General features: G+C 40.8%; 1 protein-coding gene across 17 annotated transcripts in view; it reads left to right on the top strand.

The window, feature by feature from the left end:
* Col14a1 (collagen type XIV alpha 1 chain) overlaps nt 1–19,593 on the top strand; it is a 243,533-nt gene that overhangs the window by 187,882 nt on the left and 36,058 nt on the right. For 10 of the 17 annotated variants that reach the window (XM_051159671.1, XM_051159656.1, XM_051159661.1 and 7 more), the window contains exons 35-40: nt 685–762; nt 3,505–3,591; nt 4,814–4,867; nt 9,592–9,687; nt 11,297–11,350; nt 11,654–11,707. The exons of 2 other annotated variants lie outside the window; for them this stretch is intronic. In XM_051159671.1, coding sequence (XP_051015628.1) covers nt 685–762; nt 3,505–3,591; nt 4,814–4,867; nt 9,592–9,687; nt 11,297–11,350; nt 11,654–11,707 — 423 coding nt within the window. The remainder of the gene's footprint in view (nt 1–684; nt 763–3,504; nt 3,592–4,813; nt 4,868–9,591; nt 9,688–11,296; nt 11,351–11,653; nt 11,708–19,593) is intronic. 5 more of the 17 variants (XM_051159667.1, XM_051159664.1, XM_051159659.1 and 2 more) reach the window with 5 other exon arrangements.

The raw sequence follows: 19,593 nt of genomic DNA, 5'->3' as shown, positions 1-19,593 counted from the left end.
ATACACCAGGTCCATGCACCCATGGTACTCATTGTGACTCTGTCCTGGCGCCTTATTAAGTACAGTATTTGTAGGGAAGTCTACCATTCCTTATACGTTCTTCCAGCAGGACTGTTTGGTTTCCTGTGTTCACCATTGTCTCAGAAGAGGCTTTACAGCATCTTGCTTACAGTGGAAATGGTGGCACAAAGGAATGAACTGGCTTCATTCCTCAGCTGCTCTGCATGTTTATTTGTGTAGATACTGCGCTGAGTGACTCAGACGAGCCGTTCCCCTTACACTGTAGAATTTAAGTCAACGGTAATGGAAATGACTGAGGAATGGGTGAGAAGCGATCTGTATCGGTCGTCTAGAGCTTTATGATAGCAGAACGTCTGGCAGGAGTCATGAGGGGCTTCCAAGGAAGGCTTTGACCACAGAAACGAGCTTATTGCAGGTAGATCTGAGGAGGGGAAGGAAAGACAGGGAGGGGGGATTTAGACAGTAGATGGAACAACTACAGACAGCATGTTAGACGATCATGGTGTGTGGTTCAGGAGCAAAGCCAGTTTAAGTTTACTTTTAAGTTTATTCACTGGAATGTTATAAATATATTGGTATCTTATCTCTGACGAAATAATTATAGCTACGAACATGTTTTGTCTGTATCCCCCTTACTGACTGGTGATTATCTTTTTGAATTAGTTCCAGTTACAGATGTTTGATATTGTTTGTTCTACATCATGGGCCGGTAAAGACAGATGCTGTGAGCTTCCCGGCCTGGTAAGAATTCTTTCATCTCTATTGAAATTGAAATATTATTTTTACCTTGGCAAATGAGAGCCTGTTTCTCAACATTCATATCGCAGGCAATTCCTTTTGTGATGATACTTAAGGTAGGAAGGTTTAATAAAGAGACAGAGAAGGAGAAACAATGAGGCCATCATGTGTGATCTCATGTGGTTTGAACTGTGTACCACAGATGTTACTGACATGTACTTCAGGTGCTTCCACTGTTCCTGCTTCACAAAGCTTCTTAGGTCAAAGGAAATACTTTAAAGTTCCATTTACAAATGTTTAGTTGTAAGCCTCTTGCTTATCCTTACAGCTCAGTGGCCACAGAAAAATGGTATGCAGATATCGAAAGAAAAGTGCCTATTGAGCATGGCACTGTTGCCCTACCTTGACACCAGACTAAGCCTGTTCCTCACTTCCTTTTGCACACTGACTTGCCCATGGTCTTGCTTTCCATCATAGCAACTGCTGGAAAACTAGGATTGCTAAGAGAGAACATCAAAAAGATGTTTCAAAATATGCTTTTGACTTAGTAGAGTGTTTTTTGTTTATACCTTTTGTTTTGTGAGAAGGGTATCATGTCATCCATGCTGAACTCAAACTAACTATACAGCCAGTGTCCTATTTAGCTTTGATTGTCAATTTGACAAAGCCTAGAGTCTCCTTAAAGAGAAAACCATCTACTGAAGATTAGGCTGTGGGCATCTCTATTGGGAATTGTCTTGCCTGTTAATTGTGGGATAACACACCTCATATAGGCAGTCCTGTCCCCAGGCAGCAAGCTTGACTGTGTAAGAAAACTATCTAAGCATGGGCCTATGAATGAGCCAAGGGGCAGAGTTCCTTCATAGTTTCTGAGTCAAGTTTCTGCTTTGACTTCTTTCGATGTCAGCTGACAGCCCCTTCCTCCCTTAAGTTGGTTTTCCCAGAGTGTTTTATCCCAACAGCAGATGAAACTAGAACAACAGGATGACCTTGAACTCTGACCCTCCTGCCTCTACCTCCCAGTCCTGGGATTTGTAGCACCACCATGTCCAGGATGAAACTCTGAGCTAGTAATTTACATGAAGTCCAGTGGATGCCAAATGCTCCTGTGTTTTCCTTGAATTTTTAAAACATTCACATTATCAATAAATATTTAATAGACTGCCTCATGCTATCCTGTCACACAAATTTGGAACTTTAGTCATTTGGCTATTGTCCTATTTGACACTACCAGAAAACTAAGCATTCCTCATTATTCTCTCATAAAGTCATATCTATGTGTCTACATATAAACAGAAAAGGAGATTGATATCTTAGGCTCCTCATGGAAAGCAAGCTTGAATAGGAGCCTCAGCTGTGGATGGATGTGGCATGTCTTAATAATTAAATCCATATAGTGAGCATAGTCAAGTCTTCATGAAATCCAGGGAATTTTATTTTAGAACCAGATTAAGACATTTATTGCAGGTGGTAAATTCTTGGGAACCTGTTTGAGGAAGCAAGTAACTCATTTGTTTTTCACCAAAATAAGTTTCTAAACTAGTGGTGAATTAAATAAGATGTTTTACTGCTATCCTTAAAAGAAGGTAGGTGAAGAAATGCAAGAGGAAACAGAATCTCATGCTGCATCAAGAAGAAAATGCAGCAGCCACCATTCTAGGAAGGTTCTAGGCCCTTTTCATTACTTTTCTCCTTGCTTTATTCACTGAAGGCTTATAAATTATGTACCAGGAAGACAGATCATTAGGATTTGAAACAGGATGCCCTGTGCCCAATTCATTTGGGAGATCTTTCGGAATACTTAAATTTATATTTTAATTTAGCTGATCAAGCATTAGAGATAAGATATGTCAGCAGGAGATTTGAATGGAACTGTTTCCTTATTGTCCACCATTTAAAGAAAGGGCCAAGAAGGGAACATACGCCATTTGTTCAACTATTTAGGGACTTTGTTTTTAAATATTCTAGAGACTTTCCTACTTATTGCCTGTGCCCTGATCTATCTAACCTCACTAGCCTGTGAGCTCTTAAATAACGAAGCCCCTTTTCATCTGTTTGACAGACTGAGGCACTCTCTGAAGTCCTGTAGTCTCCTTTCTCAGTGCTGAGGTTGTTTTGGCATCTGCTCCAAATGGGATATTAGAAATTGCACAAGGCTGTTAACAGGCACTCCACCTTGCTCTTGGATTCCGTCAGCTGGACATTACCAACCATCCTCTAACACCTCAAGTCAGTAGATGTCCTGAGAGTGGAGAGGGGAGTCCACCCCAAAGCTTCAGGCCCATTGTGTTTTCTTAGTTTCAGCTACCGAAGCGGATAGACTTGTCCCAGGCCACAGATGTGCTTAAACAGTTTTAATTCTCTATTTTAATCCATATGTAGTAGTTTTGACTGAGCCTTTTAGTGAGTTTTCTTTTATTTTTTAAAACAGAAAAACAATGTAGCATAACGACAGTGGTTAGGGATTTTAGCTCAAGGAGCTCTGCTATTTGAATTAAATAGAAGCCAAAAATTCTCCACTGCTCTGACTTTGCTGGTTCTAAGCTAGTTTCAGCAAACCCTCTAAAGCTGTGATAATTGGTGATCCAGGTGCACCCAGGCTGCTGTTTTTTTACTGAGAGACATGGTTGGGAACCATAATGTTCTCTTAAAACTTTAAAATGTCTCCTAAGGTATTTTCTTGGAGCTAGTAAAGCAATTTATGTAACTGTCTCGCTAACAATTATGCTTTTCCTCACTACTTAGCGGGATGAAGAGTCCTGCCCTGATCTTCCACGTTCCTGCGCTTGCTCAGCAACCAATGAAGTGGCTCTAGGACCAGCCGGCCCCCCAGTAAGTCTTGCCAGCTCATCCTTGAGTGTTCTTCAGTAACATTAACACCATCATTCTGGGGTCTAACATGTGCTGCCTACTGGACTAGAAGGCCATCAGCCAATTAATGCTAAGTAAACATAGACAGGTCTACAAGACGATCCTCTTCCTACCATGTCATCTGTCTCCCATTGCTTTATATATCTCCTCCCTTAAGCCACTGTGGTTTATTTTCAGTGTGGGTTTCAGACTTTGGGCCTCTGCTGTACTGTAAGACTGGCACATCCCCTGCTGCCACTCTGTATAGAATGTTATATGTGTCCTGTTGAGACTGTCTAGTCATTTTTCAAGTAAAGCTGCACACCCCATGAATAAATTGGAATTGCACAGGGAGAGTCTTAACTCAGTTTTCAGTGATCTTCAGTTCTTTTGCTCAACAGAAGGAAAAACGTCTGGTGTCTCATGGCCCACACTAATACCATTCACCTTCCTGCTTATCGTAGAGCATATTTTTGCTGTGCAGCCTTTAGTGAAGGCAAAACCTAAGTAAATTGAATAACATTATCAATACTGAATATTTTTAAGGTAATCTAGTGTTTTAGCATATTTCTTGCTTTTACAAATATTTATTTAAATGCATTAGTCATTATGCACACATGTGTTTTAGAATGTCTTTACAAACATGAGCCAATACTAAAGAATATACTCACATATTTATTTTGTAGCACATATTATGCCTAATAAGAAAAGCGCCACTAAAATAGTACAGTTATTACATTAATATGTCAAAATGTCTTGGGAAAGAATGCAAATGATTGGAATTTCAGAACACTACTTATTATTTCTATTTCTTTGTAAATAATCGAGTTGAATTGTTGCTTTTTTTATTGACTACTTTATGAAGTTTTGGTATAAACACACATAAATCTATGCCAATTGATTATTTTGTTCTTTTTTATATGTTAACAAAAGTAGCATTATATAAGTTCTAAATAAACACACAGTACAAGGACATCTTCAGGTTAAAGGATCTGGAGCAAAGATTTTTCTGAGGTTATGAAAATGATCTTCAGGAAGGGGCCGAACTGGGTGGGGGAGTTTCCAGTGAAGATCATGATGAAGATTACTAGTACACAATGTGTGGGCTTCATATAAAATAGATGACCTAATCCATAGTATGAAGAAGATGAATGAAGTATTCTTTAGACTGCCTTTGAGTTAATACTTAACATCTGTTTGCCAGGGTGGTCCAGGACTCCGAGGACCGAAAGGCCAACAAGGTGAACAGGGTCCTAAGGTAACAACGTTCTCTCTTTGTCCTCAATTAGCTATATCTTTGGAGCTAAAATGTGACTTCATTTACTCTGGTGACTTACAGTATCTTACGCATTTGCAACACTCATGTCAAACAATTTTTACTTAGAGTGAAGATGTGGGGGCTTTTTAAAACTAAAAAAAAAATATTTAATGACTCAGTCAAAGGAAGACTTTTGGGGCAGTCAAGAATGCTGGTGTTCTGTGTGGCTTGGTCTACAGGGTGGCTCTCTCAGGTGTATACTTCTCTTTCTCTCCATCTATAACAGAACTGTGTCTTAAGCAGAATCAGGAATTCCCACATTTAAATTTCTCTGCACTATGTATAATCAGATACCAGCTTTGCTTTCTACCACCAGGTAGAACTCCAGGTCACGCACTGCAGAGGCAGCAGCCAGCCAGAGTGACCAGTCATGCCAAGCCACATCAAACACATGTTCATTTCCTTTGCACGAAGGCATCCTAAGGACTGGCGGAAGTTCAGCTACTAATTGAATACAGGCTTTATCTTCTCTTTGATTCTAGAAATCTTATCTGATCTCCTATTTCTCGTGCCTTGATTTTCTGATGGATTCTACACATCTGCTTTTAGATTAATTTCCTGAGAGTCTGTACTGTATTTATGCTTGTTTTTAAAAAAAATGCAGTCCTGGACCATAGTTTGGCTGTTGTGGCATCATCTTCATGGCTCTTCCTTCCTTCCTTAAAGATTTATGTTATGTGTATGGTGTGTTTGCATGTATGTCTGTGCACCACTTGTGTGCAGTGCCTAAGAAGGCCAGAATACGGCCCGCATACCCCAGAACTGGAGTTATATGTGTTTATTAGGCACTGTGTAAGAGGTTATGGACTGAACCCAGGTCCTCTGCAAGAGCAGCTAGTGCTCTTAACCACCGAGGCATCTCTCCTGCCTTCAAGATTCTTTCTAACCTGCTTCTCCATCCTGGTCCAGGGACATCACCGCCTCATCACTCTTCCACACCATCTGCCTTACTGATTTAGTGCTTCGAATGCATTAGATTTACATTATTCATATAGAAGAGGGACATTACACTAAAAGAAGGTTTACTTTTAAAATTGGAACAGATGATGCAAGGTAGGATAAGATGTGGGAGCATGAAAAAGAAGTAATGAAAGAAAGCTGAAGATAATCAAGTATTATCCAATTCAAAGACCATGGGAGGTTTCCTTTATGGTTTGGTTTGTTTGCTTTCTGAGATGGGCTTGCTGCCTCTTTCTTGACTGCATTACTTACCGTGCTGTAAGAAAGGCCAGGGCAGAATACCTCCTCCCAGCAAGGTTGCTCTGGCTTTTCTCTGGGTCCTCCCTGGCAGAGCCCAGGAACTCTTACGCTTTCTAGCTTCTTCTGCCTCCTGGGGCCTCTCTCGTCAGGATACCATTATCTTTTCAATGTTGTCAGTGGACAGTGAATCTAAAGATGAATATGAATTTAATTCAGAGACTTGATGACACTAAGGTAACCCATTTTCTCTAACGACTTATTCCCACTAGTACAGTTATTCCTCTTTGCTGTTTTGACAACGATACTAGTACGCAGTTGATTTTTGGACACAGAGTATCAAATAGCCACATTTGTGAGGACAGACAAGCCATGCCTTCCTTAGGGAAAGGCCCAACATGTGATTTTTTTTCTCATTTCATTGCACCAAATAAGAATTTGGGGTTAGAAAGCAATGGTCACTGATCTTTTCTGGTCTATTTGCTTTATATTTTAAAGAATAAAATGGACCATCTGCCTTCTGCCCTACTTTTATTTCCTTTTAATTAATTAATTAGTTAATTAATTCATAACTTTACATCCTGATCCTAACCCTATTCCTTTTCTCCTCCCAGTCCCACCCACAACCCCCCTCCCCCACATTTCTCAGAAAAGGGTAGCCCACTTCCGTTCACTCTAGCTTATCAAATCACATCTTGGGTCACTTAAAAGAAAACTTGGTTGCTCTTTGACATTTGGGAGACAGGAACTTCACCTTCCAGGTTTGCGCAAAGTAGCTTCTGGGCGAGCGGCTCTCCTACAACACACGTATCCGCAGCTGCAGGGAAGCACTGTACATGGTTCGCTTGACACGGGGTTTCCTGGAGCCCAGGCTGGCCTTGAACTTGCATGTAGACAAGGATGGCCTTGAATTCCTAATTCTCCTCACATCTCCCTCCCCAGTGCTGGGACAACATGCCAGGTTCATGCTGGGCTAGGAGTCGAACCTAAGATTTTGTGTGTGCTCTGCAAGCACCCTGGCACCGAGCCGCATCGGCGGCCCCAGAAAGGCATTAATACAGATTTAAAAAACAGCTCACTTGGAAATGTAAGTTTTTAATTGCATAATAAATCTGCATTGGATCTGCACAAAAAAAAAAAAAAAAATCAAATCACATCAGGACTGAACAAGTCCTATTTCCCTGTGGCCTGGCAAGGCAGTCCTGCTGGTGGGGGGAGCGGGATGACCAAAAAGCTCTGCCCTACTCTTCAACAATATACAAATGGTATAGTACTAAACTATTTCTGCTAATATTTGAAGCAATTGAAGAATAATGGAAGTAATATTTATAAGTTAGTACCCCCCTTCTCAAGCACATTGCATTCTTCCTGCACTCCAGCTCTTCCATATGAACTTCTTTATGAAGATAAGTATGGTCTGGTCTCTTCAGTCTCCTTTCTTACACCGTTCTCAAACTATGTGGAGTTTCTGATCCCCTCGGCATCCTGTGAGCTTTTCTCACTAATGTCACCAGGTGTGACTGGTTCCAGAGGCGGTTCTTTGAAGCTTAGCTTCCTTGAGATCTCTGCAATAGTTGACTCATTTGGCCAGCTCTCCATCGGAATTGTTTTCTTCTTTGCCATCCTGTCTTTGTCCTGGGTAATAACTTTTTTGGCTTTTCCCGATTCTTCACTGGTTTTCTTCCTCCCCATCCCATGTGAAATTGCCATGCAATTTCAACTTTCAATGTGCTTGCTCAGAAAATATTTAAATTTAAATTAATTTTTATTTGTATGTGTATGCGTGTTTTGCCTTCATACGCATCTATGGCATTATGTGCAGGACTCATGCCTATGTTCTGTCCAATCGACCAGAAGAGGCCATTGGAGCTCCCTGGAAGTAGAGTTACAGGCAGTTGTGAGCTACCGTGTGGCTACTGGATATCGAGCCTGAGCCCTTTGAAAGAGCAGGCAGTGTTCTTAACCACTGGCCCATCTTTCCAGACCTTTTCAATATGTTCTTTCTCACCTCATCTATGAATATGATATCAGTTGCCCGTAGTCTGTCCAACACAGATTTTTCCAGATATCCCATCTGCTGGACTTTTTCATGTGTTTTTTTTTTTCATACACTCAATTTTAAGGAAAATTAGTCTGTCCTGATTATCTATCTGCACTTTACCCCACTAGAATTTTTATTCCATGTCATTTGTCTCAAATAATATATTTAGCAATTTCACATTTGACATGCTTGACAAGAGATATTCTGTGCTCTTGTGTTATCACAACAGAACTCAGTAAGTGGAAACAACCCAGTTACCCACCAAAAGATGAATTGATAAGGAAAGATGATGCCTGGACTGGATGAGATACTATTTAGCCATTTAATAAGGTCAAATCTGGTCATTTGTGAAAACATGGCTGGACCTATAAAACACATTAAATGAAATAAACCAGGCAGAGAAAGTCATGAATGATTTTACGTACATGTGGAATCTAAAAATTTTGTAAAAATTAAGACCAAGATAGTGGCTACCTAAGGCTCAGGGCTGGGGATGAAGAACAAGGCAAAACTGGCTGGTATATATGAAGTTATAGGAGAAATACTTTCTAGTATCCCACTGCATAGTAGAGTCTGTGGGTAACAATAACATGCTCTCAATATTAACGGAGCTAAAAGAAAGAAAATGTTTTACACACACACACACACACACACATGCTTGTGGAGCTAGATGTTCTTACTATTGATTAATATATCACACATGCATGTGTGGAGAAGTGATGCCATATGGTACCGTGTTAATATACACAGTTACTAGAATAGGATGCTACCCAGGCACAGGAGATCTTAATAAAGGAATAGCCTTTGCTGTGGTCATGAAATTTGACAGGGAAGAAGAAATTGAGCATAAATAGATATTGTAAATCTAAGATCACTTGTTGAGTTGCTTAAAGCGCAATAGAGCCTGGAAGAAGTGGGAGCTAAGGATGTGAAGGGGATGCCTGACCCTGGATAGAAGGGGAGACGGTTTTGAGCGAGAGGTGCTTGGAGGCTGCAGAAGAGCCACACTGTGTTACTACAGGGAGGTGGAGGAGAAAACGGGCTCTCAGATAGAGGCTGAGGTGCACCCAGGGTGGAAAGTGACAGCAGGGAGGAGGGATAAGAGGCCGTTTCCTTCCAGGAGGGTGGTCCCACAGGGAGTTCTCCTTTGGGAAGTGTTAGGCAGTTGTGGGCGGGCTACTTGCTCACATAGTTGGCACAACATTGTTATATAAAGTTGATGAAATCCTGGTGTGTTTATTCTATGGATTACTGATGACATTTTACCCCGGGAGGTAAATCATTTGAAGCTTGGTGTCTCGTTACCCTCTTGAGCATTTCATATCTTGGAAGTTATTTAGGATATAAGTGTTGTATCCAGGAATGTCTTTCAGATATTAGAGGATTTTTATGGGTATTAGAGTGACTTTTCTCTTTTGCCTTCTAGGGACCAGAGGGCCCTCGAGGAGAAACAGGTCCTGCAGGACCCCAGGGCCCGCCTGGACCCCAAGGACCCAGTGGTCTGTCTATTCAAGGCATGCCTGTGAGTTGTGTGCACATACTGAGATGTGTTTTATTGTTATCCATTTTCCATGAGGACATGAAGAATGAGCTTTTATGTTCTGTGTCTTACCAATGAGTGCCAGTCCCTTTGGCAGTCACAACTGACTGAATTCATTAACTCCACAATCAATCGCTTGCTCAGTGATGGTGATCTTTCAACAGACAAGTGCATGGAAAGAAGTAAGCATAGCCACAGCATTGCGCCTAAGGCAAGGACAGGTCATATCCACAACATTGCGCCTAAGGCAAGGACAGGTCATATCCACAGCATTGCGCCTAAGGCAAGGGCAGGTCATAACCACAGCATTGCGCCTAAGGCAATAGCAGGTCAACATGAATAGCCTTTGCTTGCTATCTAAATTCTTTTGTAAATTTGTGTGTGTGTGTGTGTGTGTGTGTGTGTGTGTGTGTGTGTGTAATCTGCACTTATGCACTGTGCACGTGTTTTTGGGGTACACTGAATGCAGGTGTGTATGCATGCAAGTAGAGGCAAGAGACCAGTATTAGATGTCCTCTGGATTCACCTACCTTGGTTTTGTGAGACAGTGCTTTTGCTGGCCTTAAATCTCAATGAATGGGCTAGGCTACCTGGCCAGGGTGTCCCAGGGACCCACCCATGTCTAGTGTCCCACCACAGTGTTGGGATTACAAGTATATGATACCAGATTTTTGTTTTTAATATGAGTGCTAGGACTCAAACTCAGGACTTCTTCAAACTTGTGGGGCAAGCACTTAAGCCACTGACTTACTCTCCAGCCCTTGAGTTAACTTTTACATCTAGAAGGTAACAACTATTATAGCAACTCATTATTGATGCATAGCCGTTGTGAATATAGAATATTAAAATGTATCATATACTTCCTTATTTCAATGGTCATCAGAATATAGTTCACTGAGTGAGTTTTAGAGCTTAGGTGGGGGCATTAAGTGGCTATTTTGAAATATTTAATATATTTGAAAAGAAATTTAATTCACTAAAATATATGATTTCTTTTTTTTGAAATTTTTTATTAATTTATTCATATTACATCTCAATGGTTATCCCATCCCTTGTATCTTCCCATTCCTCCCTCCCTCCCATTTTCCCCTTACTCCCCTCCCCTATGACTGTGACTGAGGGGGACTTCCTCTCCCTTTATATGCTCATAGGGTATCAAGTCTCTTCTTGGTAGCCTGCTATCCTTCTTCTGATTGCCACCAGGTCTCCTCATCCAGGGGACATGGTCAAATATGAGGCACCAGAGTATGTGTGAAAGTCATACCCCACTCTCCACTCAACTGTGAAGAATGTCCTGAAATTTTAAACTACAAATATCACTGAAATATTCACCTCTTCCTCTCATGTGTCAGCATTATCAGCTTGGCCATCTGGGGCGGCATACAATGCATTGGAATCGTTACTGTACATAAACATTAATTTCTGCAGGAATGTTTACATGAATGCATAGCATATGTGACAAGTGAAATAAGACATGTGGACGTTAGTGTAAAGGCAGTTTACTGCTGAAAATAATCTAATGGTGTATGGGTGGGTGGAGGGGCCAAGAACTTAAGTCTGTGAACCTAACTCTGTACTTTTGGATACTCAGGGAATGCCTGGTGATAAAGGAGATAAAGGAGATGCTGGCCTTCCTGGTCCACAGGTATTATTGTTGCTGTTAGCCTTTTGCCAAGGATAAAAACTTGCAGCTTCTGACATCATCTGTGACCTTGGCAAGGGTTTCTACGTCAGTGACATCTGCCTGTGTTGATTCATCTTTATGAAAGCCAGACTGGTTGAGGGTGGGAGCATCTACTTCTTAGTAGTAACTTCTAGGTCTCAGTTCCGTGTCACAGAGGGGTTCTCTTTATGCCAGTGGCTTTGTTTTAGAGGCTGTAGTCTTTCCCAGGGGAGCAGGGGAGCTGTTTGTGTGAAGCCGACTCTCTTCTGTTCTTTCTCTCCTTAGGGTGTCCCTGGAGGTGTGGGTTCACCAGGACGTGATGGCTCACCAGGCCAGAGGGTAAGAATTTGCCAAACTTTGGTTCTTGCCAAGGTAAACTTCCTGCCTAGTTACTTTGTTGCAGACAGGTTTTTAATAGATGGGCACCAAGTTAGGGCTTGTGTTTTTTCCTTCTGTCAGTCTAATTTCTATTATGTATCTGTTTCTCTTCCGCCATGTCTCCTGTCTATTTTTTTTTTTTCATCAAAACTTACCCCAGTTGGCAGCATTCCATTCTGAATGCTCCCAAGCCTGATTTTTATTTCCACTGAATTGCGTCTAGTGGCTTAGTAGGTTTTTCTAGTTCTTTCAGACCCTTGAAGTACAGCCCTACAAGAAAGTAACAACCACACTGATGGACATTTAAGTAGTGTGGCTTATAAAGGAATCTCCATTGGTTAAGTATATCTCAGTTATCTGTTCTTTTTATTGGTTCAAACAGACAGCAGCAAAAATAAAGCACAAAAATGAAGCGAGGTGCAGGCTGGGCCACCTGTGTGGGCTACATAGTGAAATAGGACTTTTGTTTTGTTGACAAGTTTTCACCAAGCCCAGTTTGGAGAGTTGTAATGTAGCAGGGACATTCAAATGTAAAAACTTTACCACACGTTGTAATTGGGTCAGAGACTTGTGGGAGCAAAGGGATGGATAATCGAGCCAAGCTTGGAGGGTCTGGGGAGGATTCCCCGAGGAGGTGCTGTCTAGGCTGCTTCTTGATTGAATGACTGAGGTGGCCAGGTAGATGAGGAGAGGAAAACTATTGCAGACAGGAAGAACTGTTTATGCAAATGATGGAAATTGAAACAATGGGCCATCTTTAATACTGTATGTGGCTAGAGACCATAAATCAGTGTGTGTAACTATGTGCTTGTGCCCACATGCCTGTGTAATGCACAGTTATGCAAGTTTATCATACAGTGCAGTCAGATTTACTTAGAAAAATCAATGTTTGATCTAAAAATTTGAACTTTAAGATGAAAGAAATAAAAAAAATCAGTATATCTTCAAGGGAAAGAGAAGCTGTCTTCCTTTAAAAATATTTTTATTTATTATTTGATAATTTCGTATCTGTAAACAATGCATTTGGGTCATATCATTTTCCAACTTCCCTTTTAATTTCCCTCAGATCCTTACCACCAAGTCTCCTTCCCAACTTCCTAACCTCTCATTTTAATCTAGTGAGTTCAGTTAGTGTGGCCTGTGTACACATAGAACCACTCACTGGATGACGGACAGCTTCCCAGAAGCCGGATCCCTAAAGGAAACCACCTCTTTCCCAGAATTCATTACCTACCAATAGCTCCTCAGGAAGCGGAAAGGCTTTGTAAGGGCCTCCACTGAGCATGCTAGGATTTTGACTGACTTGGTAAGGTGTAGGTCATGTGCATGCACCTATAGCTGCTGTGACTTCACATCTGCCATCGCCCTGGGATGTCCACAACATGCTATTTTACAGCAGTCTCCCCCAACCTCTGGCTATTCCACCCTTTCTGTTTCTTCTCTGATTTTTCCTGAGCCTTGGGGGAAAGGAGTGTGATATAGATGTTCAGTTTACATCTGAACACCACAGTCATTTATTCTCTGCATTTTGACTGGTTGTGAATCTGAATTAATTGGAAAAAAGAAGAAGAAGAAGAAAAGAAAAAAAAAAAAGAGCAACTTCTCTGATGGGCATTAAAAGCTGAACTAATCTACAGGCATAGAGATAAATATCTAGAAAACACTTTGATACTGAGTTCGTTTATCAAATAATAGTAGCAGGTTCTCCCCTATGGTCTATGATCTACCCAGCCAATGGGCTCTTGGCCCAGAACAATAGCAGACATGAGTCCCATACTGTTGAGTGGGCTTAAATCCAAACAGAAAATGGTTGGTTATCCTGATAACATTCATATTACCATTGAGTCACTGGGTATATTTTGACAGAGAAGTCTCTATGGGAGCTTGTAGAGTTCACAGCTGGATAGTACCATTGCCAAATTTTCTTCCCTAGAGTCAACACAACATCTTCTGGCACTATGAAGGCTAGACCATAGGGAGGATGCTTCTATGTCAGTACCAACTTGATTTCTTATGTCTTATGACCTAAGCAGGTGTCTCTTCAGGGCTCTATCTTCCTAAACAATCACTGATTTAGACCTATGAAGAACCTTACCTTTCTCTAACACCTGTATAAGAGGGAACGGCAAGCACTTACATCATGTCCAGTCAAGATCAACACAGTATTCAAATAGCATTCCCCTTTGGATGACACACCTTAGGAGGCTAACACTGAAGTAGTAAAGTTAATGTCTACGTTGTCAGGTCTGACTGTAGCTCCCTAACACTAGGCTGCTCAAGAATATGGAAGTGGGGAACTAGGCCTGGTGACACAAGTCTGTAATCCCAGGAGGCTGAGACAAAGGGATTGCACATTGAAGAGCTCCTTGGGCTAAAGAGTGAGTTCAAGGCCAGCCTGGGCAACTTAGGGAAGTCTTCTCTCTAAGTGGATAGGAAAAATAGCTTCTCAGTGGTAGAGTGCTTGGCTGGTATACATGGAGCCCTGGTTTCAATCCCTAACGCTGCAAAAAGGAAAAGAAATTATAATTTTTTCTTTGTGTGCACTGGTATAGAATTTGAAATCTCCTCTTACCCCACCTTTTTAACAGTGAATTGCATTTGTTCAAAATCTCAGTGCAATATATGTTTACCAAATGGGCTAGGCTATAGGCCATGTTTAGACTAGTGCATCTGAAGAAGGCTGTCTCTGAAAGTTAGATTTATGTACAGCTCTTGTGCATATGGGAGGAGTATCTAGAAGTATTTATATGTTTTGGCCAAGCACATAGGCTAACATCCTGTGCGGTTACACACCTAGATTCCTTCAGGATTTCTGAAGCCCTGAAAACAGCTCGCCTGAAGATTTGGTTGAGTGGGTCTGGTTGATTTATCTATGCACAGAGCCCAGTCTTGGCAAAGAACTCTGAACCAAACCTGTCCAGTTAATGTTTGAATCCTTTGGCTTTAGAATTATTTTCCTTAAAATCCACATATGAAAGCATATTTTTAAAAAAATATAAATATTTTCCTATTTGCATGTGTTCTTCTTTCATAGTAAAGCTTCAGAGCTATCATAAAGTGACAAGGTAGCTCTAGTTGGCTTTCTTTGTTCTTTCTTCCTCCATTGGAAGTAAAGCTTTGAGAATGTGCCTGATGCTGGTTATGAAATCCTTCTTGGATGGGATCTGACTGTCAGCAACATTCATGAGTATGATACTATGTGTCTTTGAAAGATTGGGTGGATCCTGTGATTATTACCTTAGAGAAGTTATTTGAAGACAATGCCATCTGGTATAAAACTTAAGGAGATACCATTCACATGAAGTAGGATAGTGGTGCCATGGAACCGTGAAGGAGCTGCTCTGCTTGAAGGAAGAACAACACATATTTTTTTTCAACCAGCTGAACACCTGCACCATGCCATTTACCACTGTTAGCCTGAAACGTTTCCCATTACTGTCTGCAGAGACGATTGGGAACACAAGAATAGCTTCAGTTGCTAAAGAAAGCAACCTGTAGACCACCTACAAATAGAAAAAGCAGGATAGGATCTCATGCCTAACACTTCCTGACAGGAAAAACAATGAGGTTTTTAGAGACAGTAGAGGAGGAAGGAAGGAGGGCTGCTGAAAGAAGAGTCACTTAGGGGACTCTGATCTATTTAATCAGATGATCTGAAGGCTGGGGTGGTCATAAAGGTCTAAAAGAATTACTTACCAAGTTGAGAACCACCACAGGAAACATACTCCATGGAGGGCCAGGTCCTTTTGGTTAGGCAGTGGTAGATACAGGGCTACTCAAAGAATACTGAGAACCAACACCTGGTGATTAACCCTGGTCCTCTGTAGGTTGCTATCAGCACTAACAATGACCACGGTACTCTGCAGACTCGGAGCAAAAGGAATGATGGGATTCACAACTGAAGTAACTCAAAGGACCCTTTTAAATATTACCCAGTTTTTCACCTTCTCTTGTTGACAGAAAAATATTACAGCCCAAACCTCACACTATCAACCTGCTGGTTCTCTTAGGAAAAAGGGTGACCTCTTTCATGAACCTAGAGCCAATGTTATCGCTGAATTTACCAAGAAGGTAGGAGGCCTTGAGAAATAAGAAAAAGGAGAAAATATAACCTTTTCTAGTATTTCTAGCGTATTCTGGCTTTTCTCAAGGGTGATCTTGGACTCTTGGAGACAACTCTTATTCAACATTGGGCCTGAGGCCATAAGCAAGTCTAGCTAGACTTCCTGGAGTAAGTTTCCGCCCCAGCCTTGGAGGCCAACAGACCAGCATGTTGGAAGTGATGGTTCAAGCTTACATTTGCAACTAATTCAGTCAGGCATTCAGGTTTCACTCTAAGTCATTCCAACTAAAACATTCTGGGCCTTTCCTCCTTTTTCTATAAATCTTCCACCCTCCCCACTCCACCACTTACTTTCTTCTTTTCTTGGTATCTGAGTGTAGGCCCTTTCATGTGATCTTAAAATTCCTCTGATGTGGGATAGATCCTCAATCTCCATCCTCCACCCTACCATTAAGATTGGATAGAATAGGGAGGTAAGATAGATAGATAGATAGATAGATAGATAGATAGACAGACAGACAGACATATGGTAGACAGATTATATACATATATATGTATATATATGATAGAGATAAACACATGGATAAAAAGAGACAAAGATAGATAATAGAGAGAGAAAATAAATGATAGAAGTTTAGACATAGGTTTGTTGATAGATGACAATATAGAGACACATGATAAAGGGGTGTGTGTCTGTGTGTATATGTGTGTGTGTGTGTGTGTGTGTGTGTAGAGAGAGAAAGAGAGAGAGAAAGAGAGAGAGAAAGAGAGAGAGAGAGAAAGAGAGAGAGAAAGAGAGAGAGAAAGAGAGAGAGATTATTGATAAATTAGAGATAGGTAAGTAGATGACAGATTAGATAGACAGTGAAAGAATTAAAAGTAGCAGAGAAAAGAAAAATTAATGACAGTCTTTTTCCTACTTCTGAGTTTGATTTCCTCCAAGATCAATTTTCTGACTAGAACACAAAGAAAAATTTTAGAGTTATGTCTATCTTCCAACTTGGTTTTACCAAAAAACCAAGAGGAAAAACATATACAGATGATGAGGAAACATACTTCAGTGGCCCATGGGGGAGCAGTTCTTCCATGTGCAGAGTGTGTTGGTTTCTGAACTCAGGACAGACTTATGTTGGGGTCCTTTTTCCGCAGTGGTCCACTCATCTTCAGGAAGTCTATGGGCCCACACAATGTTACCAAGACCCACTCTCATCAGTGTTAGTAAAAGATATAATATTGCACTATGTGGAGTATTGTGGAGATCCATTCATTCAAAGCATCTCCAATTATATGATATTAAGATATATTGTTGCCAACTGTTTTCAATGTCTTCCTAATGAGTCAGGAATTTTTGTGATAAGTAAATTAATATTTCTTGGAAGATGGGAGAAACACAACAAGTCAAGCAAGTATAAGTCTTTTTTTTTTTTTTTTTAAATACTTAGATTCCACCTTGAAAGAACACTTAGAGCGTGCTTCTTGATTGTGTGGTTTCGATGTACAGAAAGACCATATTGTGTGGAATGTTCTGTTTCATCAAAAATCATTTGGGTTTAAAATGTAGTTGAGACATTGAACTGGAGTCAGCTATTTGGATGGATTTTAATCCTGTCATGAATATTAGTCAGCCATGAGAGTGTCATCTAAAAAACACCAGGCTCATGATAATGAACCCCATGGGCATTGTCCTTCCTCAGAAAAGGCAGTGGTAGCCAGGATGATTGGATTTTCTTCTTTGTGAGTCCAATTCTAGATGGATTTTTATAAAACTTCCAGAAAGCTTATGCACAGCCAGCTACAGTGAGGATAGTGTATGCAATTGGGAGTTGGCTGTTTGTTTTTAATATGGAGTATACAATATATGCAGACACCTTATGTTCCCTTCTGTAGCCCCGGAATATCCATGATTGCTAGGCAGTGCCACCCCATCCTTCTAGACAGAGACCCTGAGGGTCGGAAAGTTGAAGGAGCTAAGCAACGGGCAGAACTAGGTAGCGCTGGAGCCAGGAGTTTAGCTCATCTCTCTGGCTCCTGCAGTGCATGTTTTCTTTCCACAAAATTATGGAAGTAAAGATCACTGTGGAGTTTCGTGACTGAGAAAAATCTTCCAAGACTCTTAAGTAGCAGGACTCTAACAATGAAGATGCCACACCCTGTGCCCTGGGGGGCAGGAATCCAATTTGGGTTACTCTTTTAATAAAGTGAGAAATGATCATTCATAAAGCAATGATTCTAACTTCTTAGCCTTTTACTTAGATAATGGTTCATCCGTGCATATCTCAGAAGGGAGGAGCTTCTTGGGTATTTAGTTTTCTGCTCTTAAGTGCACCGATGAAGCCCATTTGTGAACATCTACTTTGCCTTCATCTTACAATGCTGCCATTCAGGGCAGGGCCAGACGTCTACCATCTCAATCATCAGCTTGTTTTTGTTTGTTGTTTGTTTGTTTAATAAAGTGATCCTGCACAGAAAGTTCTTCAGGGAACACTTAGGAATGCATAGATTTACACAGCTTAATATTCTACACCTATATAGGTTTTGGAATCACTGAGTACCTTATTTTATAAGGTCTATTGTATTTCTAGATCAGTTCTTCAACACAATATTGCTAATGTGTTTTTGTTTTAGTTATTTGAAGCCATAAGTGTGAGATAATAAAAATCTACAGCTATATTGTAAGTTGCATTAAATATATTAAATAGTGTATGTGTATACATTTATAAATGCACACACATTATGCATGCACACATAGTTTTAATGTGTGTGTGTGTCACTGAAAATTCCCCAGGAAGACCTAGCATGGTACCATGCATTAGTACTGGTCTTTGATCTCTGCCCCAGGCCTGTGTTTGCATAGCCTGTGGCTTTTGGCTGCTTGGCCTTTTCATGAGGTAGTTACTAGTAATCTTTTGTGGCAAGGAGCAGCCTTATTTCTGGTGGCCAACTGCCACACTTAGTCATGGCAGTCCAGACCCGGACCACAGGGTTGAAATCATGCACCACAGGGGTCTCTAGCCCTCACTCCTTGACAACTAACTCATGAAATCCAGGTGGCTCACACATTTTACTGCAGTAACCAGGAGACCTTAACGTTTACCCATCTTGCTGAATGTGATGGTGCACGCCTTTAATCCCAGCACTCAGGAGACAGAGGCAGGCAGATTGCTGTGAGTTCAAGGCCAACCTTGTCTACAAAGCGAGTCCAGAATAGCCAAGGCTAACACAGAGAGACCCTGTCTCAAAAAACAAACAAACAAACAAAAAAATTTACCCATCTCACAGAATCCTACAGCGCATGTCTGTGATCTGTCATCGTAGGCTTTCAAGAAGGTGCATATGCATCATTACTGAGTCAGTAGTTCTGCAAGCTCTGTCTTGGAGATTCGTAGATACATATACCCTAGCCTCTGACCTTAGCTTCAGTTAAAAATTTAGCCATGGGAAGGTGAGGTTTGTCCTAACGGTACTGAAGGCTTTGGCCTAGAAACTATAAACGTTTTAAGCATTGATATTCATATGCAAAAGAAAACTATAAATGTAAATTAATCAATATCCAATGAAGGTGCCATAAAACATGCTTTGCATTTTTATGCAAAAGTGAATTTAATGTTCATTAGAATGTTAGTGATGGTTAAAGTAAGGTTTAAATTAGATTTTGTCTTGCTGGTAAATTACAGCAAACCATAACTTAATGATTTGCTCATAGCCAAATACTTCTAATACCAAGTATAAAAATCTTTTTAACTTTTTAATACCAAGAATTATTTTAGTGTGGGCCATAGGCATA

This window comes from Acomys russatus, chromosome 17 (genome assembly GCF_903995435.1).
Source record: "Acomys russatus chromosome 17, mAcoRus1.1, whole genome shotgun sequence".
NCBI lineage: Eukaryota > Metazoa > Chordata > Mammalia > Rodentia > Muridae > Acomys > Acomys russatus.
Note: the sequence above shows the minus strand (reverse complement) of the source record. Positions and strands in the feature narration are given on the sequence as shown.